The sequence below is a fragment of the Aaosphaeria arxii genome (assembly GCF_010015735.1).
Source record: "Aaosphaeria arxii CBS 175.79 unplaced genomic scaffold BU24scaffold_4, whole genome shotgun sequence".
NCBI lineage: Eukaryota > Fungi > Ascomycota > Dothideomycetes > Pleosporales > Aaosphaeria > Aaosphaeria arxii.
In genome coordinates, this window is record NW_022983477.1 from 3,109,420 (window position 1) to 3,132,307 (window position 22,888).

Consider the following 22,888-nt stretch of genomic DNA (forward strand, 5'->3'; position numbering starts at 1 on the left):
GACTTGAGGTGTTAGGCTGCAGCTATCTGGAGGCTCCGCGGTGTATTGATCGGAAGAGCTGTCTACCCCACTATGACCGGTAGAGGCAAAGCGGTCAGTTATCCCGGAACAGATCAGCTAGGGATATCGATACAGTTTATGGAAGACCAGACCAGACAAGGCAGATCCGAAGGAAAGGGCTGGAGATGGAAGGTTTGCAGCATCAAGAGGCGAGTGTTTGGTGAAGAACAATTACTGCTCTGGTGTGAGTTGGACAAGACTTTGAGCTGGAAGAGTCAGCAAGCTGACATGACTCTGGAAGATGTGGGGATAGGTGTGGGAGGGAAAGGGAAGGGGATGGGAAGGGGGACGAAAGATGGGAGGGATAAGGCATGTGAGTTGACACCTGGGGATGCATTGGATGTCTGCCTGCTTGGTCGACTCTGGATGCTGATTGGACTGTTTTCCCGCCCTCCCCCCCTCCTGTGCCGAATCGTCACAGTGCATGAGAGTAAACGGCTGAGGCAAACAGTATGCATGGAAGGCGGAGATGCTCGTGCCTTCTTATATTCTGCCTTCTTCTTCGTAATCTTCATCTTTTTCTTCCCGTCTTTGGTCCGTTCTTGTTCTTGTTCTACCATTTTGACCATAATTATTTCCAATTATCCTGGAATAAGAAGAATTAGTAGTGTTTATACTGTTGAGATCTAAAAATTGGTAGCACTCGACCAAATTGGGTGCTTTCAATCTGGTCGTATCCAGGGATATCAAAGTGGTGCTCTCCGCCCTTATGGACGGGGAGGGAGTATCTAGAAGTTGAACATATTCCATGATTGAGGCCATAGTAAACGTGAGTCAGAAACTATGGTCTACTCCGTTCTATGTTGGACAGTTCTCATATGTAGTGTATTGATTCCTTACTCCATAGCTGATATATTGTTTAATAGAGAGTTGTTCAAATAAAGAAAACGTTAAGGATAAGGATAAGGGAATGGGAGGGTCCACTTCCCGCCCTTTGGGACTTTGGTTCGGGTATGAGACTGCGAGGGAAAATGTAGACTAAGACGAAAAGGGTTAAGGAAATACCTACACGGACCAAGTCCATGGAATTCACCTCCAAGCCCTGATTGGATTGGTCGACTTTTTCTTGAACCCTGAACTGAAACACCAACAAACTTAGGGTTAGAGTACGATACAGGCACTCATCTCAACTCTACTCAGTACTCGACTCAACAATATTTCAAGATCAAGTCTTCTTTCGCTACTGCCCTTCCTTCTTTGATTGATTCCTTTGCCACGGCGTCACTCGTCTGTCGTTCACACACACTCGCCCTCATACCTGTCAGCAGGCGTCAATTTCCACATCCATCACTCCACCACACCCCTCAACATGGGCCTCCTATCAATTCTACCAGAAAGCTTCAGCGCCCTCGAAACCTGGATCACCCGCCTATTTGTAAGGCTCTATATCTATTCTTCAATGCTCGCGCGTCTGTTACCGGTCTGACTAACACTTTTTGCTCTCTAGTTGCTCCTCGGTATCATCTGCATCGGCCCTTGGGCTGCCCTCCTTGTCTACGATGTCATTCTTTATACCGGTCGCTCTGTTACCCACGAGATACCATTAATAGGCGGCCGCGCCCGGGGCAAAGCTCGTCCACGCGCTCCCAGCCTTACAGAGCGCCCGAGCGGTCACCGTCGACGATTTAGCCTTGCCCGCCGTCCACAACCGAACGCAGAATCAACAGGTGGTGACAGGTCGGATAAGTCGGATCCACGTTTGCGAAACACCAAAGACGGATTGAAGGAAGAAATCGCAAGCTCATGAGATTTTGACGCACCCATGGCACATCTTAGTGGTTCTCTGTCCTGCTCATGATGCAATCATAGCCATGGTCATAACTCTATGCTTGCTGGCTTTCCCTGGCGTTATCGAGACGAGGAACACTATCGTGGGCACACGTAGCTTCCCATATGCCGTGTCTCAATCGTTGAAACCTCTGCCTCCAAGTCACATGGGATTGTTTCCCGTAGAAATTCGGGATCCATTTCAGGAATCCCGGGCCATCGCCTTGTCCGGCACGCTGAGCGGGCGTGCCCTTAATTGCATATATCAGCGGTTCTAGAAGATCTAGACAATCTTGGACTTAAATTTCAATGTGCTGATGGTCGCTTCGTTTACGCTTCATATCAGAAATGCGGTCACGCGACCGATGATGCTACCTCGAAGTCGAGTGTTCAGTCATGGGTACTGAACAGTGTCCACAGCCAGTTCTGTGATGATGGACGATGTATGGCCACTTAACTCTAGTGGTTGGCCCCCACCATTGTGGAGGCAAGGCTCCATGTGGCCAAGAGACATCCGTCTCCGTTAACTTACGACCACTCTTTGAGGTCAAGTTGCAGCCAAAGCCAATCCCATATCAACACAAGGAGCCACTGTATGTCGTTGAGATTGCACAGAAGTGCTCGCAGTTATACTTGGACCATTCATAGCAATAAGAGTTTAGATATATTTCGGTATACCAGCAGATTCTATCTTCCGGGTCTTGACCCATGCCTGTGATTCGAAGAGCCAACCGAGATCGGCGTACCCAGAAGCATTGCTACTATCAGTAATGATATGCTTTTTGCAGATGATCTTAGTGTTGTATCACTTCAAGCCGCTTCTAAGCGACCTGCTCTTGCAAGTAAATGTTGTGCTCGACCCTTAGACGCCCTAAACGCGCTGGTCAGGTCTCCGGTCCCTCCCCAGACGTTATCAGTACCAAAGGCGGGGTCGGCCACCCCACAGCAACCTTTCCTATGAACACAAAGGAGGCGTTTGAAGCGTCAATCATCTTTGCATAACAATGTTTCTAGCATCATGACCATGACCAAAACGGAAAATATATACGTTTGGTTGTGATACTTCTGTATAGAAAAGGTGCTCCTGCCGCAAGCATAAGAGCTAAGTCGTACTGCCGCAGATAGCACGTCCTCGACAATCATGTATCAAATCGACCTAATCAGAATGCCTCAGCTATGGCTAGCTGTCATCATCAGTGTGCTGTGGGTGGTGTTTAGAAGTATCGGAAAAAGGCGAGCACTAGCAGTGAGTTTGATCCTCGCAGCATGCGATATGTCATTGACCATGTACAGCAGTCAATCTTGGAAACTGAAAAGCCCAATGATGCGAAAGAAGACGCATATTACCAGATCGAAGCTCTTCCGCATCTCGATCTGGAGCAAGAAGAGCCAATCAAATTTCGTCCCTTCAAGCCAAAATACCATCTTACAATGTGTAAGTCCTCAATGACCCTCAATAGGGTCGCAACGGCCATCCAGTGACATGTCTGATCAACCTAGCTATCGAGAATTCCACTCTCTCAGACCTCGTCGCGATGGATAAGACCTACGCTTCACGAATCGCTCTCCGGCAGAAGCTCATCGAGGAAGAGGGCACCAACGTCCTCGCCTTGAACCCTATAGTTGACCCAGCCGTGTTCGAATTCTACACCTGGATGGTAGAGACCTACCTACCGACACGCTTCCCCACAGTCTACACACTCACGCCAGCTGGCCTTCACAACAAAGTAACAAACCTTCATCTCCCCCTCAAACCTACCACATCCCAATCTGCACTCGAGTTGCTCGGTAGCAACGTTGACTCCGACTTCCTCTTCCTCCTCCCACCCTCTACCCCAGAGGACGACGACAAATACCGCCTCCAAGGCTTCGTGACCTGCTTCCCCTCCGGCTTCTCCACCCTCAAGAAGCTCGGCATGAAGCTCGCCGAAATCCACACCCCGGTCCCGAATTACAGCGAGAAGATGGAGAAGTCGATGGACCGCTACTTCGCCAACCTACCCATCGGCAAGATCGTCAAGCGCGCAAACTGGACGATAACCACACACAAGCGGCTCTTCTGCCTCGACGGCAACCACATCTCCGAGGCGGACAGGGCAGCCCTGAATGATGGCTTACCGCCCCCGTCTGCAGATGACGAGATCGATATAGACCAGACTGTCGTGAGGTGTGAGAGGCAGACTCTGCATCGGTTGCCCAACACTCGCGCGTTAGTGTTTTCATTCAAGACGTATCAGTATCCGCTGAGGGAGTTGAGAGATGAAGGGTCTGGGGAGATGCTGTGTGAGGCGATTGATGGGCTCGGGAGGGGTAATGTTCCCGAGATGAAGGTCTACAAGAGGGCTGCTATCTGGGGTGATAGGGTTAAGCAGTTCTTGAGGGAAGGGGTCTGAGGTAACACTGGTCTTGGGAAGGGTGAATGAGGATGTAATGACGATCATGTTGTGATGGTAGAAGGATTGATTTATGCATAGCGGCTCGCGTTTGATATAGATTGAGTGTACGGGGCTCCCGTTTGCCAATATGAGTTGTGAGGTTGGTATGGCTTTGGTTTAGCAGCATTGGAGAATAGCGACTTGAAGACTGAATGATAACTTTTCTGGACACATGTGTCAGTGCTTGATGCAAAGTAAGACCGTGAAAGATTTGTATCCGGTGTGCACAGTTATAATTACCTTTCGTAGAAAGCACACTCAATGATTGTAAACCATTCGACTGCCGTGATAGAGAAACCTATTGTGATCTTTCCTTTGTTAGCACAGATGAAGTGGAGCGAAAAGCGAACTGCTTGGCACCTGGATTATGATTGCTGCTTAGTATGGTGAACGTCTCTGTTGCCATGCGATGAGATTCGGTGATGCGGGTGATATTCAAGTGAAGGCACGTGATGCGCCTTCCAAATCGCTGAGCAGTGCATTTTAAATTACGCAACCGGGTGACCTCCATCAGAATAAAGTCAGGATCTCTCTGAAACCCTACAATAATCCGTATCTTGTCGTGATCGCATTGTGAAATCGATGTTTACCCTGGATCGGGTATGCCCTAAACCCAAAAAGGGTGGATAATGGGATGCATTTCGTCACGATATTTCGCGTCAAAGCTTCACGTCTCCCACGTCACGTAAACTCAGATTTCCTCCAACGTCGCGACTTTGGGTCCGTTTACGCCATCGTTAAAAGACACGTCCATTTGATCTCAGCCACCAAGATTGCCGATGGTCCGCCTGGTCGATCATCCTTCCTAGATGCACGATGTGCCTGACGCTAGACCCAGTCATCGAAGTCTTGACGTCTGATACACCTTAGTGGAGATGGATAGCGCTGAGTTCTCTTTGCTGTTGCTCCTTGCAGCAGCTGAACAACAATGAACGCGTTGAAGTGCAACAATTGGGGTAGATGGGTTGATGAAGTAATTGTGCGAAGACTATGACGCTCTTTTTTTTCTCCACCCGACAAGTAATCGCTGTCTGACTGAATCAATCGGTGTATGTTTGAAGAAGCCAGTATGAAAATGCTCATACTAGACTTTGTTAGTTTCCGTGCGTCTTACGAGGCGCTTTCGCATAGAAGCACTGGCGACACTTATCCACTGCAGTCAGAATCCGTGATAGCATCGCGCTTCATCATTGGTCTTTCACCCCGGATCGATCTTGGTTTACCATGGCGCGGGATTCCTCGCACTTCTTTAGGACACTAATTCTAGACTATGTTGTCATGGTGTTTGACCACGAGAAAGTATGATCACACATGGAATTCTTCGATCCACCTAGGATGGGGTAGAATGCGATCAAATGCAGGTGCAACGGCATACACGAAGCATGACGTACTTGATAATGCCTCAACAAACATATAAACTCGTTGAATTGCGCCCTTGATTTCTCAATTTCATTCTCAGATTCTCAAATTCTCATACAACAACACTCTATTCACATTTTTGGTCACTTTCCCAAATTTTCTTATCATACCACCAACATATTCATCATGTCCGCCGACGATCAGTACGAGCAACAGAACGACTTCGCCCAGGGCCCCGCTGGCGACTCCATGGACGATGACTACAAGAGCCGTTCAGGCCAGTGCCAGATTCCCGTACAGAGCGACTCCGCTCCCATCGAAGATCCAATCGATCCTGCTACCGCCGATTCAGACGAGCAACTTGGTATGTTTTTCTACACTGCTGATCATTGGAATCATGAAATCTGACAAATGTCAGCTCGCGATGATCGTGAGGCCATCGATGATGATAATATCCTCGACTCCCGTACTCGAGGCGCAACTAAGAAGGCTGGTAAGTAGTAAAGTTATGAATCACTGAAGGATCCCAGCTCACCTTCCCAGGTACCTATGCTGAGCCAGGAGACGAGGAGGGTCTTCCAGGTCCAGACGATGGTACATCTGCCATCCGAAAGTAAATGTTTGAGATGTATACCATAGCTATATGGTCCACAGCAAACATTATGATACACTCTATGATACCTTGAGGAGTTATTAGTTGATTTAATTGTACAAACGATGTTGAAACAATTTCACTCAATTCCAATCCTTGTTGTACGAAACATATCGGGTCCATGTGAAGTTACTTTGTTTCGTTTCACTCACTGCTCCGCCTCTCAATCATTTGTTATCCGTGCCTTTTGAAATTGCTAATTTTACACTTCACTCCAGAACATTCACTAATTTGAGCAAATTCATAACATATCAGCAATTCATAAATTCCAATTCTGAAGAGTTGCTGGCAATTACTATTCAGTAGCATCTTTTTAGAAATCGACAAGTGTACAATACTTTCAGGCAGCAATTCACCTTTCTTCACTCCCAAAATGAAAAGAGTCTGGCAGTAAACATACATTTCCTTATACTTAAGGTCTTCTGTCTCCCGGTGTTTGCGCTTTCATTCGCAACTACTCCTGCTCCGCCTCTACGACTGTATCCGATCCGGTATGGCCCAATTTCACGAATCGATTGATGCTCTATCTAGGACTATAAGTATCTGGCCTAGCTTTAGTAGCATTTTCAAGTTCCTGCGTACTCCTCGCGACCAATAGTTGCTCAGTTGTTATCACTGCTGCGACGTGCAGGTCAACTGGCAAACCCTACCAACACATCCAAAGATTTTATTTGCGAAAAGATCTCATTTTCCGTACATGTCACCTTCCAAGCTAACACATCACTCGAAGATGGATCTACTCAATCGCGAGAAGCGCAGGCACCTCAAGGCACAGAAGCACCAAAAGCACCGTCCAACACCTATTCAAATCCCCAAACGAATACAACGTGGCGGCATCAAGATAGAAATCATCCACTGCCCAGTCTACGACGACCCCAACACGACCGAGGGCCACAACAGCTCAAGATACGATGCCACAATGTTACCCACGCTTCGAGCTCACGCCGGTGAACGGATTATCGATTGGTATGAGATCATGAAGCAGGAGAGAGAGCAGATGAGACGTGAGGGTCTTCTCGACTAGAATGCAGCATGCGAAGTATTAGTAGACTACATGGTATTCTTGAGCCTGCTGGTCGGCAGCACGGCTTGCTGGTCTCTGGCGATAGTATAGCATGGGAATGTTCTAGATCCATGATCTCTATGTCAGACGGTGTTTGGAGGATCGGAAAGGCTACACGTGCTCAAACGAAAAATGATACCCATAGACAATCGGAAAGATATGTGCATAACTACAAAGCTTCTCTGACCTAATCCCCAACGCAGTACCCATGGTATTAAGTAATATACATATTGCACTTCAGGAAGAGAATCGGGACAAGAGAAAAACGTTTCCTTCAGATAGACTACATTGAGAGTAATACTAAACCCCTATCTAGTATTGGAGCAATTGAGAATAGGATGCTTCCGTTCAAAGCCAATGTGTACTTCCATTAAACGCAAAATTTGGGCTTCAAATGTAAATAACATCATGGGGAAGAAAGGATTGATACCATCGTGCTCAATATCGGCCTTCGGAATGGTAGCCGATGTGGAGATGTCGATTCAGTGCGGAGAGCGGAGAATAGTCAGCAAAATTGAAGTGAAGATCAGTTGATGGTCCGTGCGTGCATCCAAGCAGAAGCCGAGGCAATTCCGTGCCATTGCCATTGCCATTTCACGACGGCTCCCATCCCAACTACTTCAACGCTCGACTTTCGATCCTTTGACTTCCCTCATTTATGAACCTCAGTTTGAGGCAGAGGTAGTCACGATGGTCCGCGAGGACCTCATCACATCAGCTGTAAGTCTGCCCTCGTTCGCTCTCCTTTGCGCGCGCCATTCACTAACATGACGATAGGTCTCCTGTATGTTCGGCTTCAACAAGGAACACTATATCACATGCATCTGACACTTTGAATAGTTCTCCAGGACCCTTCTGTAGCCAACGCGCCTGTCGAAAAGCGCATCGCCTTCCTCCAGTCGAAGAACCTCACCCAAGAAGAGATCGATGTCTCGTTAGCGCGCGCAGCTGAAGACCCCAGCCACCCTTCTTCTCCTCCATCACAAGCATCGTCTTCACCACCACCGAGCTATGCATACAGGCAGCCGCCCCCGCCTACAGCACAATATGGAGGATACCCTCAGCAGGGTTACTGGCAGCAGCCGCCTCCTGCTCCTGAGTATGGTTCACCACCCCAACGGAAGCAACAAATCTAACAAGGAACTAGGCCACCAAAGCGCGACTGGCGCGACTACTTCATCATGGCAACGGTGATGGGCGGCGTAGGCTACGGTCTTTACTTCACAGCCAAGCGCTATATCATTCCTCTCATCTCCCCACCCACGCAACCACAATTGGAGCAGGATAAGGCCTCAGTTGATGAGTCATTCAAGAAGGCGTTCGATCTACTTGACCAATTGAGTGCGGATACTGCCGCTCTCAAGGAATCAGAAGAGGCGAGAACAAATAAACTAGATGCTACTCTGGGAGAGGTTGAGAGCGCCCTAGTGACCTTGAAGGAGTCGTCAAAGAGACAAGGTGACGATAACCGACGCATTGAGGATGACGTGCGAGGCCTGAGAGATTTGATCCCCAAGGCTCTAGATGCTCAGAAAGAGACCACGGATACAAGACTAAAGGAGCTTTCGAACGAGTTGAAGAGCCTTAAGACCTTGGTCGGCAACAGGATGGGTGCAGGTGCACCCCGACCTGTGTCGTCTGTCCCACCCTACTACGGCATCAATTCAAACCAGAACGCAGTCAACGGTACCTCTACTAGCTCAACGCCCGCTCAGCAATCGACACCAGTTGCTACCCCTAGCGAACAGCCTTCCACCAGCACTACCACCACTGACAACGCAAGCTCCAGCGCCAGCGGACCTGCAACTTCATCAACACCAGCCCCATCCACACCAGCTGCTGAAAAGCCAGCTACCCCTTCGTATGGAAGGATGCCCAACGGCCGTGCTGCTATCCCAGCCTGGCAGATGGCTGCCGCGAAGAAGAACGAGGAGACTAAGAAGGATACCAGCGAGAGCGGCACCGTTACTGATGCCACTCCTAGTTCATAATCGTGCAGAGTGTAATTGAATATCATAGCTTCGGTTTCGGGATGGACTGTTCTTGTACTGTATTATCTTCTGAGATCTGCGAGGTTTATACGGGGAAAATATATCTTGTATTTGTTCATGAGCTCTACGTTTCTTGAGAATCTGTAGTGACGTGATTTTTTGTTGAACCTTATGGCGTTGACTACAAGGTTTAACACATTGCACTGAAGGCACGTATCAAGGGTGACAATCAGAATAGGGCGTGCGACATTAGTACTGACGACAGACACAATTTATGCTAGCAAGATTTGGCCTTCTTGCTTCGTAGATGCTTTGCACAATTGTCCACTTGGATTGGCCGTCCACTCTTCGCTGCCCACACAACTAAGACACCATAACAAACCTTGAGGATCATAGCTCTTTTTGATCTGGCTGAGTCTTTCGTAGTTCTTTCCCCAGTATTCGTATTGCCAGTTCGGGTCGAATGGATCGGCCTACATCCACACATTAGTACCTTTGTTCAGATTTGGCAGAGTGATCAAACCTACCTCGTTGAAATATGCTCCACTCTCCGGGGCCAAAGACTTCAACGCAGCAAGCCTCTCATACGTCAATCTATCCAACACCGGCCGCGCCTCCTCGAACGTGCTCGAATCCTTGAAGCCCTCAATGACGAGAAAGCTAACCACCGCATCTCTCCAAGCCGCAGTAGCAGACACCTGATCCGCAAGCTCGTGCCTATCGTTCGCAACCAAATGTGACTGTATCAACGCATAACTGCCATCTGGAGACCTAGCCGCAGCCTTTTGCAGCAGCCTCGCGAGCTGCTTCTTGTCGCGCGTTAGCGACTCCGCAGTCAACAGCCGCGAAGCTATGTTCATCCCGCTGATAGCCACGTTCTGGGTGCCGGTCGTGTCCCAGGCGGTGAAGAAATTTGGGTATTGGCGGACTTCGGAGAGGTAGAAAATTGCGGACCCGTTGTATGGATCCAATTTCTCTAACATGGGCGCGACGAGGGATTCGACTGTCCCGTTGGGCTTGTCGTATGCATTATGGCTCCACATCAATGCCCAAGTCGGAGGGTCGTTCGGTCCATTGAATGGGTTTGCTCCTGGGACGGGGGGCACGAGGGAGGCGTATCCCTGCATGCCGCCTTGCTTTTGGCGTGGGAGTTCGCTGAAGACTTCGGCTACAAGATCCCAGAAGAGAGTCTCGTTGTCTAGGCTAAGCAGTGATAGAGCGAAGCTGTGGCGCGTCACGCGTGGAGACGGGTATGCCCGCATCGTGACTGATGTGACGACGCCGAATGTGGAGCCGCCGCCACCGCGGACGGCCCAGAATAGGTCGGGGTTGAGGCATGGGTTGGCGGTTACTATTTTGCCATCGGGAGTTACAATGCGGAACTCGAGGACGTTGTCGACGCCGAAGCCATAGGTAGACGAAAGAGGACCATGCCCTTGAGGTTCACGTTAGTCTCTGGGAGAGTATAGGAAACAAAAAGGGTTGATATACCTCCTCCAGTAAACCATCCCATGACTCCTACAGCCTGTTCTGACCCTCCAACGATTACAGAGTTGTGCTTGTCCGCCGCCGTGTATATATCCCGGACTCTCTCACCAGCAGCGATGGTGGCAGCCGTAACACTTGCATTGCTTGCACACTGCTCACCCTTAAAGCTGTCGTGCCACTCGAAACCCCGCATATGGTGCGTCCAGATGACGATAGAACCGAATCCAGTACTTCTCCCCTGAAAGCTGTGGCCCGTACTCTTGATCACCAGTCTGATGTTCTTCTCCGCAGCCCACTTCACAGTCTCCACGACATGCTCCTCCGTGGTAGCGTTCACGGAGTAGACAGGATAAGCGCCTATGCTGCAGCCTTTCTTTTCGGCATCAGGATCTAGAGTGACGGAAGTGCCGTTTGGGAAAATGGGGGGACAGGGGTTTCTGGCCCACCATGGCCAGCCAATGCTGATGGGGTCGGCAGCATGGAAATCAGAGCTGAACCAGCTGGATAGTATTTGGTTGCAGGCTGCCTCATCGTAGTTTGGCTCCGATTGGTAGCAGACAGAGGCTGGTGGAATGGCCTGGATGAGGTGGCCGGATAGTGTGTCATTCAGCGCGGAGAAGTCGGAGGTAGAGGGCCAGCAGGAATCGCCAGGTACCTGGTTTTGTTAGCTCTTGAAGCATGGTATTATTTCAAGTGGTAGTAGGCATACGCATTTACAATCCTGCGTGGTGTTCGAGATGGCAGAAGCACTGGCGACGGTGAACGAAATCAGAAAAATGAAAAAATACATCGTGGCCGATTGATCAGTGCGAAAGGGGTGATTTCCATGGTAGATAGATATCATCCCGACAAGTCTTTATATCGTTGATCTGACTATATTACTTGCTCCGCGTTCTGGTGTAACAGCTCTCGCGTGGTTCGCATTTCGGTGTTCGGTTTACCGGTACATGTTCCTATTGAGCTCAGCCCCTCGATCCTACGTCAGAGAAGGATGCGAAATAGTAACCATTGAAGTCTAGGAACACACTTACAGCGCGTGGAACGTACATATTGATTAAATCTACCTCGTAAAATTAATGAATGGAATCCGAGATCCAGGTTTCCCCTCTAATTCTCGAGAACTATCACCTGCAGTAGAATCCTACAAACATATTTTAGCCAATCGCAAACTGAGATGATTCCATATCAGGCGAGCCAATAATCCGACTTGCGTATGCTGGGTGACAATGTAAAGCTGACCGAAGAAAGCTTCAAAATACATTAAATCTGCCTTGCTATGTGCAATCAAGCATTGTACTCCCATCGCGAGCCGTTCGTGCTATATAATATGTCGTTTGAGTACTGCAAGGCATACTATTCGTGCAGTATGTGTGAATGTTAGTATGCGGAAACGGTTTAGCTGTCGATCATGTATTCATCCGTCCAATCACCAATTGTGGACGAGCAGCAAGGCCTTCCACGAAAAGAACACTGCCTTAATCGCGGGCCAGAGTTTTTCGTGCAATGGTGAGGTCTGCAGGTTTTCATGTACGGTGGGAACCGAGACATAGATATACTGGTACGGCTATGCACATTTGGTTACGTAGCACCACGATCTCGTCTCCGCGGACCGGTAAAGTGCTGACTTCCCAACCTGATTGGCACGTGGCTCTTCTACACCGTGCACACATGGTATATATGTGGTCTGAGCCTGTTATTTGACGGAAGGCTACCATAGGTTCCGTATTAGTCAGGCGGCCAGCGAATGTAGGCCAGTTCGTCCGGGGAATTGGATGTCCAGATGAACGAAAATGCACATGTCTGCCATGCGCGGAAATATTGCATCTTGATTGTCCTGGTTAGTACTCCTTTCATATCTGACTGGGAGAGAGGAAAGCTTGAAGCTTTGATCGTCGTGGTATTGCCCTGAATGCGGATGTACTCCGACTATATGCTATCAATATTCCGATTGATTCTTGTCGTACTCCGGCTACCAGAGATTTCAGTCATTCCCTCTAGTACACCAGTGTCTGTCCAGGAATCATCGTAGAACATAGCTCACCACATAAAAGGGAAATCTAATGGTTAGTACGAGCTATGTAAGACGGGTCGTATAAGTTGGACAACGGTTACCCTGCCCTTTTGTACAAATTTAAAGCGATAGAAGAGTTATCTCGCGACAATCTGAAACCTATGAGCATATCTGTTCAATAGATGTAGTGTTCTATTCCGTTTCCACACGGAATAAACGCTCCAACACGACGTGAGTCTAAGTCTTCCGGTGGTGTGGTAGCTACAATAGCATGCCGTTGCCACCACTCATTTGGCTATCATTATCGTTACACCGACTCTTAGTGGAGTAGAAGAACAAGAAGTCCTGAGCATATTTTGATCGAATATCCACATCGTGTTGGTTCTTCGGCATGCCAACATAACGCATTCCGACCTAGCGGTTTCCACGTGGACCACCACGCATGGCATGACTATCTTGCTTTTCTTTTCCAGATACTGGCACGAGTCACCATACAGGAGATTGTATGAGGACTCAATCCCAGCATATCTCGTATTTGAGCATATTCTAGCGTAAGTGGGGATGCTCGTGAGACTTGCCACTCCACAGTGGCTCAAAAGCCCACAATCACAGCATTAGATAAAAGAAAAAATTGATTCGAAGCATTGTCAATGGTCAATTCTGTGGATCTGAGCTCTTTTCAAGCCACTTTACAAATGCCCCGGATGGTTAAGCGACTTTGCCATGGTGGGTGAGAGTTTCTACCGGAGCCAGGGTCTAGACAAATGAATGTTCCCTTCTATGCCCTATGTACTCTACATACCCTTCAGCCTGCTATGTCCACCGCAAGCCTATGAGCAGATTTATGTATGAGCTTACCGTTACCCTAGCCAGCACACGTTAGTGCCTCGGGAACCATCCGAGCGACATGAATTCCTGGCTGCAGGACTACCCAATCAAGGAATAACTAAAACTCCCTCATTCTTGCTCAACGAGCTTGGCATCTTGTTACTCCACAACCACAACCACTTGCCTTTGAATAATGTCTATCTCCATATCAGATGCTCTCAAAATAAATAATAATGAGACCCTCCCAGCATGTCTCATCTCATTGAGATTCAGTTTCAGGCTCTGGCACCGGTTTGGAGAAACTGTCTTTCGCAATCATGAAGTCCCTTTCGCTTCTATCTCTTCTGGCGGCACCCGCAATTGCCCACATCTCGCAAGGACGTACGCAACATGGTCTGATTGGATATGGAATTCGCATGTACGATCCTCCCTGCGCTTTTGCATGTCGCGATGTTGTTACCGGATGGATGTTACACTGCGGTGATGCTGGAACCGGTGGGCAATCACATCATGCAGACATGGAAATGGAAACGCCTTCGCCCCTTTGCTATGCCACCAACGATCCGTTCCTACAGACTCTAGCATGGTGCATTTCCACTCATTGCCAAAGCGAAACCATGTCCAAGCTCGAGGGCTGGTGGGAGCACTATCTGGTTGGCAGACAGCCAGGTCAACCCTCTCCCAAAATCTCATATCAACGTGCCCTAGCCAATGTCGACGAGCCACCCACCACGATCATCAGCGAGGACGATTACTTGAATACAACATCTCTCGTTGACGAGGATTCGTGGCTGGCTAAACTCAATGGCGATGGAGGTTACGATATTACCGAGAAAAGATCAAATACATATGGGTAGGCCTCATAGACCCCGTCCGACCCTTGGTGCTAACCTTTTGTCAGTCTGGTCTTGCTCATCAGTTGCTCTGTCATTCCCACCGTCTTCTCGCTATTCCGGTTCCTACCCTTGCCGCAGTCTTTCGTCAGTAAATTCTATGCATACTTCATCGATCCACCAGCTTTCGGCCATTCCCATTCGGTTCCAGTCTTCGGCATGGGAATTGTCCCGACTCGTGGACAAGCACTCTTCATTGCCTATATCTGGATTATCAACATCCTCCTCTCAGCTGTTGGATATCACATCACTTGGCCAAACTCATGGTATGGCCACAAGCCGGAGGAAGTCACTGCTTACTTCGGTAACCGCGTCGGCGTCCTCAGCTTTGCAAATCTCGGCCTGACGGTTCTGTACTCGAGCCGCAATAACATTTTGTTATACTTGACGAATTGGTCGCACTCCACTTTCTTGTTAGTACACCGTTGGATTGCGTTCATTTGCACCCTTCAGGCTTGCCTCCACTCGGCAGTCTGGCTACAGATTTACCTTGCCCAAGGTGCAGAGGCACACGCAGAGCAGGCAGCCCTCGAGTATTGGATCTGGGGCATCGTAGCAACTATGGCCTTGGTAATTCTACTTCCATTGTCAATCCTTCCGATCCGACAGAAGATGTATGAGCTTTTCCTTGCGTCCCATGTGGTAATTGCAATTCTGTCCATGATCGGGTGCTTGTTGCACATTTACTACCGATTCACATGGCAGTGGGGATATGAAACCTGGGTATATATCGCGTTCGTCATTTGGGGATTCGATCGCTTCTTTGCCCGACCATTGCGAGTTCTTCGAAACGGGTTCAAGAGGGCATACGTCACGGTTGTTGATGAGGATTACCTCAAAGTCGATATCCCAGGAGTACAAGCGAGCGGACAGGCATATCTATACTTCCCCGGCCTCACGTGGCGTGTCTGGGAGAACCATCCTTTCTCCGTGGCTGCGGTATCTGGTCAAGGTCTATCACGTGCTCTGAGCTTCGAACGATCGGGATCGAAGTCGGATGCTCCATCCGAGGAGCTGGATAAGGAGGGTAACGTCGTAAAATCTCACAATATTGTGCAACCTACACGTGGAGCTGGAATCACGTTCTTCGTTCGTCGCCATGGAGGATTAACATCGCAGTTAGAGAGAGTTGCCTCATCGACCAGCGGAACTCTCGTCCTTGTGGAATCGTCTTATGGACCGGAACAGATGTCTATCATCCCATCGCCCGTTGCAAAACCATCACTGGAATATCCGAACGTAATATTCTTTGCTGGAGGGGTCGGAATCACAGCTGTCTTGCCACTGCTAGATCATGCCAATTCCTTATGTTCTCCATTGGGCAAAGCTAAGCTCTTCTGGGGTGTTCGTACGGAATCGTTGGTTGAATCCGTGGAGAAAATGCTGGGACAACAAGGCACAAGAAAGAATGGCCAGTCAAATTGGGCTAACATTGAAGTCAATGTTTCTGTTGGCGAGAGATTCGACGTGCGAAGGGTTCTTGAAACGGAGCTCAATAGCTCGACGGGTGGTACTACTGTAGTCGTGTGCGGGCCAGCAGGAATGTCGGACGACGTGAGGGTCGCCGTCTCAGCATTAGCCAGACATGGTGCTGTTCTGAGATTGAGCGAAGAGAGCTTCTCATGGTAATTGGCACGTCTCCTGTGGTTGTGTGGAGAAGACGTTGGCAGACGTGCGGTTTGTGTCGGTCATCGGCTACGCAACCCGCGTTCGGTCCGGTACCGGTGGACATCAACCAATGCTCCACTCGACAAGTACCCTTTCGGGACTGCCATCTTATATCATGTACATAGATTGTGTTTTAATTCGATACCACTTTCGCATTTTCCTCATCTGAACAGTACTTACAACAAGAAAAAGTCCCCCCATTTTTCGCCTAATTAACGTCGCCTCTCAAAATGGACGTCATAAATCTCCACCGCGATGCAAGGGAGCCCATCACATGCATTGACATGCACACCACAGGTGAACCCACGAGGATAGTCATCAAAGGCTACCCCGACCTTTCTGGAACACTATTACAGCAGAAACGCCAAGCGAAATCCCAACATGACCACATCCGCAAGCGCTTGATGCTCGAGCCAGCCGGCCATGCAGACATGTACGGCGCCATCCTTCGGCCCAGAACCGAGCTCACAGAAACGGGCGACGCACATATCGGCGTGTTATTCACCCACAATGAAGGATACAGTACCATGTGCGGACATGCCACGATCGCGCTCGGACGATTCCTGGTCGACACACACGACGTCAGTGTCTTTCCGCAGAGGAACGAGATCAAATGTGACCCGGCAACGAAGACCGCGACACTGAACTTGCACGCGCCATGCGGTCTCGTCGTGGTCACGGTTCCAGTCACAGACGATCTTTCGCGATCTGATCCGTCTCGTCCTGTCTCATTCATCTGCGTTCCATCGTTCGCTACCGGACAGGACATAGCAATTGAGATTCCACCGGGCGACCGATGGCCGGAACTGCAAGACCGAGACCACGTCAAGGTCGGATTCTGCTACGGCGGCGCTTTCACCTGTCTAGTCTCTGCCAAAGAACTTGGATTCAACGACGGCTTGCGTCCACCCGTTCGCCATGAAGCACTGAACACCGCAACACGGAAGCTCAAAGCAATCGTCAACTCCGACCCGCGGTATCAGAAGTACATGAAACATCCCGAGGAAGACGATTTGAGCTCTCTTTACACGGTCATGGTGCAAGACAAGAGCATTGGGAGAGTGTTGTCTGGGGCCGAGGGAGCAGAGACTGGACTGTGCTATTTCGCAGATCAGCAGATCGACCGCTCGCCGACTGGGAGTGCGGTGGCTGCGAGGATTGCATTTGCGGTTGCGACGGGTAAGTTGAAGATGGGGCAGTCTTGGACGTATCATACGCTGGTTTCTAATGCGAAGGAGGGGAAGGGGGGTTTTGTGGGGACTGCGGTGGAGGAGGTGCCAGAGTTGTATTTGAAGGAGAGTATGCTTTCGACTCCTATTAGGGTCAGGGTAGAAGGCCATGCGTATTATGTTGGAAGTCATGTGTTTATCTCTGAACCAGAAGATCCATACGGTGAAGGGGGGTTTCTTTTTGATCGGTTGTAGCTGGTCAAAACCACCCATTACGACTGACATGTATGACTGCTATTCTTTCTATCATCATGGTTACTCGAATTGAAAGTATCACAGTTTGGTGCATAAAAGTTTCTGAAAACAGTACCGAATCCGTGGGAAAGAGGTCCGGAAAGATTCATGTTTGCTTCTGCTCGACTAAACGTAAAACTTGCTAGGGCTAATGTCAAAAATTCAACGCAACATGAGGTCGTTACTTAGCGTTATTGCTTGCTAATTGAAACTTACAGAGTCCGAAAGAACAAAACATTAATTCAAATCAGCCTCGACATCTTCGGACCCATTCTTATCCTCCCATCGGGGCTTGAAAGTTCTTTTCTTCTCATCTGCCCAGAGTGGGCGTGAATCGAAGTTGAACTGTAGGATCTCTGGACGCTGGTAATGGCCAGCAGCATCAATCCATACCTTGACCGCACCCAGCTCGGACATATCGACCTCACCCTGTACAAGTTTCTCTTCAGCACCGGTATGCGGACCAGCAATAAACGCACAGAATGGATGCAGAACAGAGGACCAGCCCCCACCAGCTTTGACGAGATCCTGCTCGCCCAGATTCTCCTTCATCCAGTCAAGGCAGGTGTCATCGACATAGTTTGATGCGGTGATGACAAAGACCTGTGCGGTCAGAGCGTGTGTCTTCATCAATGCTTCGATCTGTGCATCTGCAACGGCCTCGAAGCCTGCCATGGTTGATAGTGCCGGCCATGCACCAGCGTGGATATGCTGGTTCTGCGAGATGAGGGCCTGTCGGGCTCCATTCATAGTGTGCTCCCAGCAAGCAAGCCCACCAAGGTTGTACCCCAGCGAGAGAGGCCAATTGCGAAGAGAGCTGCCGTTACCTTGGGCCCATACCAGACGCTCAACATAGGTCGGTTGAAGCTTCCGATGGACGCCCAGAATAGAGCCATCGCTGTCAATGATGACCTGAGAATTAAACAGGGTGTGGCCGCCAGCCATGCGTTCCGAGATACCTAGGTTGATAGCTACACTGGATCGTCGACAGGCATCCTGAATGGCGCCGACGTCTTCGTTGTTGTTCTCAACCACCACGCTCTCTTCGGCGTACTTGGCTAGAGCGCCGACCTGTTTCAGCGGGGGATAACACTCTATCCAGTACTGCGGAGACGATAAGTAAAGGGATTAGGCCTGCATATTGTTCCCCTGTGGTGTCACAGGCGCTAGGGAAATCTGACTCACGGGATAACCAGGAACGAATGTCTCTGGGAACACAACCAGCTTGATTTCGTCTTGTGCAGCCTGCTCGATGAGACGGATAACTTTCTTGATTGTGGCTTTCTTATCCATGAAGACAGGGGCGGCGTGGGCCGCTGCCACCTTAAACTTGGGCGTGCTCGGTGCCATCTGCGTCGAGATGTCTCAGACGATTATGCAGGTGCAGTCGAAGGTGACAAAGAGGGCCAGGTCTGTCTCGAGGGAGAGGGATGGTGGTGATGGGTTTCGCGGTGGCGCGACAAAAGGAAAAAGAAAGAATATCTCCTCATTGATAGCCAGCTAAGCACAATACGGTGCAATAGACGAGTTGTTGATCTGCGGGGTGCCTGAGCATTCTGGGCAAAGCCAGATACCATGACTACCTTTCAAGCATGTCATGCCTTATTTGCTCTCCCTATGAATGCGTCGACATCTGCTCTATCAGGGTCGACGAGTGGTCCAAGTAGATATTGAGGTATCCAATGTCTATCAATTGCCATAGCCAGCCATGGTGGCTAACAAATCGGGCGGGGCATCGTCCATTCTCCATCTCTAAGCGAAACCATATTCCAACTGTCACTCGACCATCCATCATCGACCAATCCCAGACCACATCTCACTTTATCTCACCCGCAAACGGCTAAGTCTCATACGTCGTCCAAGCCCATCCACAGCAGAGGCTTCCTCCAACGTTCCTGTCCGGCCTTGTGTCACTTCGGCTCGTTCCCCGTGCTAGATGTGACAGACCGCCTGCGACCTTCGCTCAAAGGGTTTGCAATCGCATGAGGTGGAGATGTGTGGATTCGCTGGGTTTCTGGTACACCTCTGCAGCGTCTCTAGTGAAAACAGACCACGGGCTCCGCAAACATGGTGCGCCAAAGTATAGTAGAATGCTGTACCCAGTCTTTTGTGCCTTTCAGCCTACGTTCAATGTAACGTACTGCTCATAAAGTTGGTCCGCGGATCCCATCGTGACGCTGCTGCTATCGCTCGTTTTGCAAAGCCTCATGTGCAGGACTTGAACTTGTGCAATGGCCGTCGATTACTTCTCAAATCCCCCTCCAGGCCTAGATGTACAAGAATCACGTACGGTGAGCAACAATGCCACTGGAATTGTGCTATTCATCTTGTCGGCCATCTTTGTCGGATTGCGGTTGATCACCCGCCTCAGATTCCAAAGGGCGGGCCTGGGTCTGGATGACTATCTAATGTTCATTGGGCTTGTAAGCATTACCTTTCCATCTTCATGAATGTGTGACTTATCACTACAGGCCCTGAATGCCGGGAATCTTGCTTGTTGTATCGCTGGTATGTAAACCCGCCTTCGTAGCCACGATAGTCCACTGATCCAGGATAGGAGGCTTCTTTGGATTGGGAAAGCATATCTACGTTTTGACACCCTACGAGATGCGAAAGATAACCATCGTAGGCCACCGCCTCTTGTCTGCATGCTTCCCGTGTAACATCGCAGTAATGACAATAGCCAGATCACCTTTGCATACGTCTACATCTACGCATGGAGTGTCTGTACGATCAAGTATTCCATCATTGCACTCTACCGTCGCATATTCGGCATGTCTTGGATGGGATGGTGGTGCGTATTCCTGACCACTGGATATCTGATCGCGAACCACATTGTGCTTCCGCTGTACACGAAGCCTCTGTCGTATTACTGGGACCAGTGGTACGGAGCCGAGGGGGTACTCCAAGTTGACGAGGCAAAGGTCAATGATTCCTTTCAAGTGTATCCAATACAGGACTCACAATCGACTTACTGGATCGCAGTTCTACCTTGGCATCGGCATCACGAATCTCATCGGCGACATATGCATTCTCATGGTGCCGGTCCGCAACGTATGGATGCTGAACATGACCAAGACCGCAAAGGTCGCAGTGTTCTTCATGTTTGGCCTTGGTAGCTTGTAACCACTCCACGCGCATTCCCCCCTTCCACCGGGTGGGAAGTATTGGATCATCTTGCTCACGGAGACAGTGTCTGCTTCGCCTCTCTGTATCGGATCGTGACCATCGTGCACCTCACCCAAACGACTGATATCAGCTGGGCGAAGAGCGACGTCTTCATCTGGTCCAGCGTCGAACCGTCAATCGGCATCATCTCCGGCTGTCTACCGACCTTGCGACCACTGCTGATGTTCATACTGCGCAAGTACTTCGGCCACGTACCGGCGCCCAGGAAGAGGCTCTCGCGCGGAGATGGGTCGCAGCCGCTAGACACGTTAGAGACGATATCCAAAAAGAGCACACGGAAACCTAGTAGAATGAACGATCTCGAAGAAACACGTATGGGCGATGAGGACGACGACAACAACCAGAACGAGGGGCAGGAGGATGATCACTCTGCAACGGGGCGGTTGACAACGAATGGCCAACACACGCAAGAGGGTTCTCTCAGACCTGACAGGCACGAAATGTGCTTCACCACGACGGTCATCGAAGGCACGGAAAGTAAGACACATTCGAGGCACGGCGGCGATAGCCCTGCGAGTAGGGAGGAACCAAGTGGAATCACGGTGTCGAAAGAGTTCAATTGGGGCGAGGGCACGCGATGAGGATTCCAGATCTGCACGCTAACAGCCGTGTATTCTTGTAACGCCTCTTTCGTCTCATTTTCTTCTATCGTGGCATGGGTTAGCGTAGTAATTCTCGTGGATCGCCTTATAGGGTGGATTACAGCTGGAGTCTCCAGAACTGACTGACTGACTGACATGGGGTGTCCAATGTTTCCAAGTCCGGTAGTCATTCAACGACACAGTGATCATGCGCTGTTTCCATAGCGCCTTGTGAAATTGACCATCTCGAGTCGTTGACGACTACCGGTCGTGGAACATGGCCAAATGCCCCAACTATTGGATAACAATAAGATGGGATTCTATCGACCCCCGAATCATGCCAGACCCTTGAAGTGTCAGCTGGCGCGCGTGGGCGATTCGCTAGTTTCCTACCCATTATGCGCCGGCGCGTAGGCGATCGTCATAAACAGCTGCAAACATATGAACTACAATAACGGATTGGAATAGAACCCCAAAAGGCGCAGAATCCAATAAACACCCTACCAGCCATCTAGATAAGAAACCAGAGTAATCTGTACATACTCCGTAGATGGCGCATTTGACGCACTGCGGGCGCAAACATGTTTGTAACTACAGCTAACCACCAATTGCGCCGCCTAAGCCATCACTACGTTCTGCGAAAAGGAAACGAAAGCCACCTATAACGCCTACCTCTTACCTATCGTCTCGACATGCCTCGCCCACCCCTACCTCTCCTCTCCTCTAAACGCCCCGAGCCCAGACTTCCGTTTTCAGATCAAGCCCACGTTTTCTCTCTCCGGACTTCTACAGAAGTCACACGAGATGTTGTTCTCCGCTTAGGAATCGGTGGGGAGAAAAAGGCACCACGTTACACATCACGAAACCCCAACATCGTGTGCGACAATAGCGCGTGGGCGCGCGCGCTCGCCACAATACGATCGAGCTGACGTTTGTTGCTGCAAGGGGAACACAAACAGCGAACACCACACACCCGAGAGAATCCACTGGGTACACTACGGAGTTGCTGTACCACAAATGACGACCGCACACCACGTTGCGCTTCAGCCCTAATCAATCGCGACGGCGTTTGGCGAGAAAGTCTAATAGGACAGCAGTGTATGGAGGAGTATAGAGAATTTTCGCTAGAACAACTTTGCCGTCATATGGACATAGAGTTTAAACGCCCCAGTTCCAGCAGTTCGTTAAGTAGGATCAATAATTAGTAGGAGGGGATCCTAAACACAAAAATATAAGGCTACATAGACATAGTGCAAGTAGACGCAAGTAGGTACAATATGCGACGGAGTTTACCATCCTGGGGCGGCCGCGTGGTCACAAGGCGGAAAGTTGTTTAGGCTTATTATTTAGTTACCTACGTAGAATCCTCCTAACAATCCTCTTCTCTAAGACTTTACTCTCCTGCTCCCTGTCATCAGCATCGTGATCCTTCAGTGGCGG

At 49.7% G+C, this 22,888-nt stretch overlaps 9 protein-coding genes across 9 annotated transcripts; 7 read left to right on the plus strand and 2 right to left on the minus strand.

Annotated features, from left to right (window-relative positions):
* The first annotated feature begins 1,096 nt into the window (after positions 1–1,096).
* BU24DRAFT_199754 (uncharacterized protein) lies at positions 1,097–2,038 on the plus strand. The gene is made up of 2 exons (XM_033521804.1): positions 1,097–1,435; positions 1,508–2,038. The coding sequence occupies exons 1-2, from the start codon at positions 1,370–1,372 to the stop codon at positions 1,805–1,807; spliced, it is 366 nt and encodes a 121-aa protein (XP_033384673.1). The 5' UTR covers positions 1,097–1,369; the 3' UTR covers positions 1,808–2,038.
* A 954-nt stretch (positions 2,039–2,992) lies between these two features.
* On the plus strand, positions 2,993–4,220 carry BU24DRAFT_462503 (uncharacterized protein; the record flags this gene model as incomplete). The annotated part of the gene is made up of 3 exons (XM_033532017.1): positions 2,993–3,073; positions 3,121–3,262; positions 3,328–4,220. The coding sequence occupies 3 exons, from the start codon at positions 2,993–2,995 to the stop codon at positions 4,218–4,220; spliced, it is 1,116 nt and encodes a 371-aa protein (XP_033384674.1).
* Positions 4,221–5,629: 1,409 nt separating this feature from the next.
* Positions 5,630–6,330, plus strand: BU24DRAFT_422682 (uncharacterized protein). The gene is made up of 3 exons (XM_033528050.1): positions 5,630–5,985; positions 6,040–6,114; positions 6,165–6,330. Exons 1-3 carry the CDS (start codon positions 5,808–5,810, stop codon positions 6,236–6,238), a joined length of 327 nt encoding a protein of 108 aa, XP_033384675.1. The 5' UTR covers positions 5,630–5,807; the 3' UTR covers positions 6,239–6,330.
* Positions 6,331–7,939: 1,609 nt separating this feature from the next.
* Positions 7,940–9,592, plus strand: BU24DRAFT_450876 (uncharacterized protein). The gene is given in 4 exon segments (XM_033531060.1): positions 7,940–8,057; positions 8,077–8,082; positions 8,177–8,435; positions 8,484–9,592. The coding sequence occupies 4 exon segments, from the start codon at positions 8,027–8,029 to the stop codon at positions 9,325–9,327; spliced, it is 1,140 nt and encodes a 379-aa protein (XP_033384676.1). The 5' UTR covers positions 7,940–8,026; the 3' UTR covers positions 9,328–9,592.
* Positions 9,455–11,834, minus strand: BU24DRAFT_199847 (FAD-binding domain-containing protein). Its single transcript, XM_033521805.1, has 5 exons — positions 11,822–11,834; positions 11,525–11,768; positions 10,819–11,470; positions 9,855–10,762; positions 9,455–9,800 (listed from the first exon to the last, which is right to left on the minus strand). The coding sequence occupies exons 2-5, from the start codon at positions 11,657–11,659 to the stop codon at positions 9,600–9,602; spliced, it is 1,896 nt and encodes a 631-aa protein (XP_033384677.1). The 5' UTR covers positions 11,660–11,768; positions 11,822–11,834; the 3' UTR covers positions 9,455–9,599.
* Positions 11,835–13,971: 2,137 nt separating this feature from the next.
* BU24DRAFT_433400 (uncharacterized protein) lies at positions 13,972–16,176 on the plus strand (the record flags this gene model as incomplete). Its single annotated transcript, XM_033529968.1, has 2 exons — positions 13,972–14,507; positions 14,556–16,176. The coding sequence occupies 2 exons, from the start codon at positions 13,972–13,974 to the stop codon at positions 16,174–16,176; spliced, it is 2,157 nt and encodes a 718-aa protein (XP_033384678.1).
* A 134-nt stretch (positions 16,177–16,310) lies between these two features.
* BU24DRAFT_199902 (putative proline racemase) lies at positions 16,311–17,777 on the plus strand. Its single transcript, XM_033521806.1, has one exon. It carries the CDS (start codon positions 16,446–16,448, stop codon positions 17,637–17,639), a length of 1,194 nt encoding a protein of 397 aa, XP_033384679.1. The 5' UTR covers positions 16,311–16,445; the 3' UTR covers positions 17,640–17,777.
* BU24DRAFT_492448 (carbon-nitrogen hydrolase) lies at positions 17,452–19,342 on the minus strand. Its single transcript, XM_033533892.1, has 2 exons — positions 18,864–19,342; positions 17,452–18,782 (listed from the first exon to the last, which is right to left on the minus strand). Exons 1-2 carry the CDS (start codon positions 19,026–19,028, stop codon positions 17,916–17,918), a joined length of 1,032 nt encoding a protein of 343 aa, XP_033384680.1. The 5' UTR covers positions 19,029–19,342; the 3' UTR covers positions 17,452–17,915.
* A 150-nt stretch (positions 19,343–19,492) lies between these two features.
* Positions 19,493–21,767, plus strand: BU24DRAFT_441549 (uncharacterized protein). Its single transcript, XM_033530448.1, has 6 exons — positions 19,493–20,101; positions 20,150–20,186; positions 20,236–20,303; positions 20,366–20,602; positions 20,664–20,800; positions 20,872–21,767. The coding sequence occupies exons 1-6, from the start codon at positions 19,910–19,912 to the stop codon at positions 21,446–21,448; spliced, it is 1,248 nt and encodes a 415-aa protein (XP_033384681.1). The 5' UTR covers positions 19,493–19,909; the 3' UTR covers positions 21,449–21,767.
* Positions 21,768–22,888: the final 1,121 nt, after the last annotated feature.

Excerpts from the sequence above, each read along its gene's own strand:
- BU24DRAFT_422682 (XM_033528050.1), top strand. The coding sequence starts at position 5,808 with ATGTCCGCCGACGATCAGTACGAGCAACAGAACGACTTCGCCCAGGGC. Across the intron at positions 5,986-6,039 it reads CGATTCAGACGAGCAACTTG|CTCGCGATGATCGTGAGGCC; the intron begins GTATGTTTTTCT and ends GACAAATGTCAG. Across the intron at positions 6,115-6,164 it reads AGGCGCAACTAAGAAGGCTG|GTACCTATGCTGAGCCAGGA; the intron begins GTAAGTAGTAAA and ends TCACCTTCCCAG.
- BU24DRAFT_199902 (XM_033521806.1), top strand. The coding sequence starts at position 16,446 with ATGGACGTCATAAATCTCCACCGCGATGCAAGGGAGCCCATCACATGC.
- BU24DRAFT_441549 (XM_033530448.1), top strand. The coding sequence starts at position 19,910 with ATGGCCGTCGATTACTTCTCAAATCCCCCTCCAGGCCTAGATGTACAA. Across the intron at positions 20,102-20,149 it reads ATCTAATGTTCATTGGGCTT|GCCCTGAATGCCGGGAATCT; the intron begins GTAAGCATTACC and ends TTATCACTACAG. Across the intron at positions 20,304-20,365 it reads AGATGCGAAAGATAACCATC|ATCACCTTTGCATACGTCTA; the intron begins GTAGGCCACCGC and ends GACAATAGCCAG.
- BU24DRAFT_199754 (XM_033521804.1), top strand. The coding sequence starts at position 1,370 with ATGGGCCTCCTATCAATTCTACCAGAAAGCTTCAGCGCCCTCGAAACC. Across the intron at positions 1,436-1,507 it reads CCTGGATCACCCGCCTATTT|TTGCTCCTCGGTATCATCTG; the intron begins GTAAGGCTCTAT and ends TTTGCTCTCTAG.
- BU24DRAFT_199847 (XM_033521805.1), bottom strand. The coding sequence starts at position 11,659 with ATGATATCTATCTACCATGGAAATCACCCCTTTCGCACTGATCAATCG. Across the intron at positions 11,471-11,524 it reads CCACGCAGGATTGTAAATGC|GTACCTGGCGATTCCTGCTG; the intron begins GTATGCCTACTA and ends TAACAAAACCAG. Across the intron at positions 9,801-9,854 it reads GTGGAGCATATTTCAACGAG|GCCGATCCATTCGACCCGAA; the intron begins GTAGGTTTGATC and ends GTGTGGATGTAG.
- BU24DRAFT_450876 (XM_033531060.1), top strand. The coding sequence starts at position 8,027 with ATGGTCCGCGAGGACCTCATCACATCAGCTG. Across the intron at positions 8,436-8,483 it reads CAGCCGCCTCCTGCTCCTGA|GCCACCAAAGCGCGACTGGC; the intron begins GTATGGTTCACC and ends ACAAGGAACTAG.
- BU24DRAFT_492448 (XM_033533892.1), bottom strand. The coding sequence starts at position 19,028 with ATGGCACCGAGCACGCCCAAGTTTAAGGTGGCAGCGGCCCACGCCGCC. Across the intron at positions 18,783-18,863 it reads CATTCGTTCCTGGTTATCCC|TACTGGATAGAGTGTTATCC; the intron begins GTGAGTCAGATT and ends TCGTCTCCGCAG.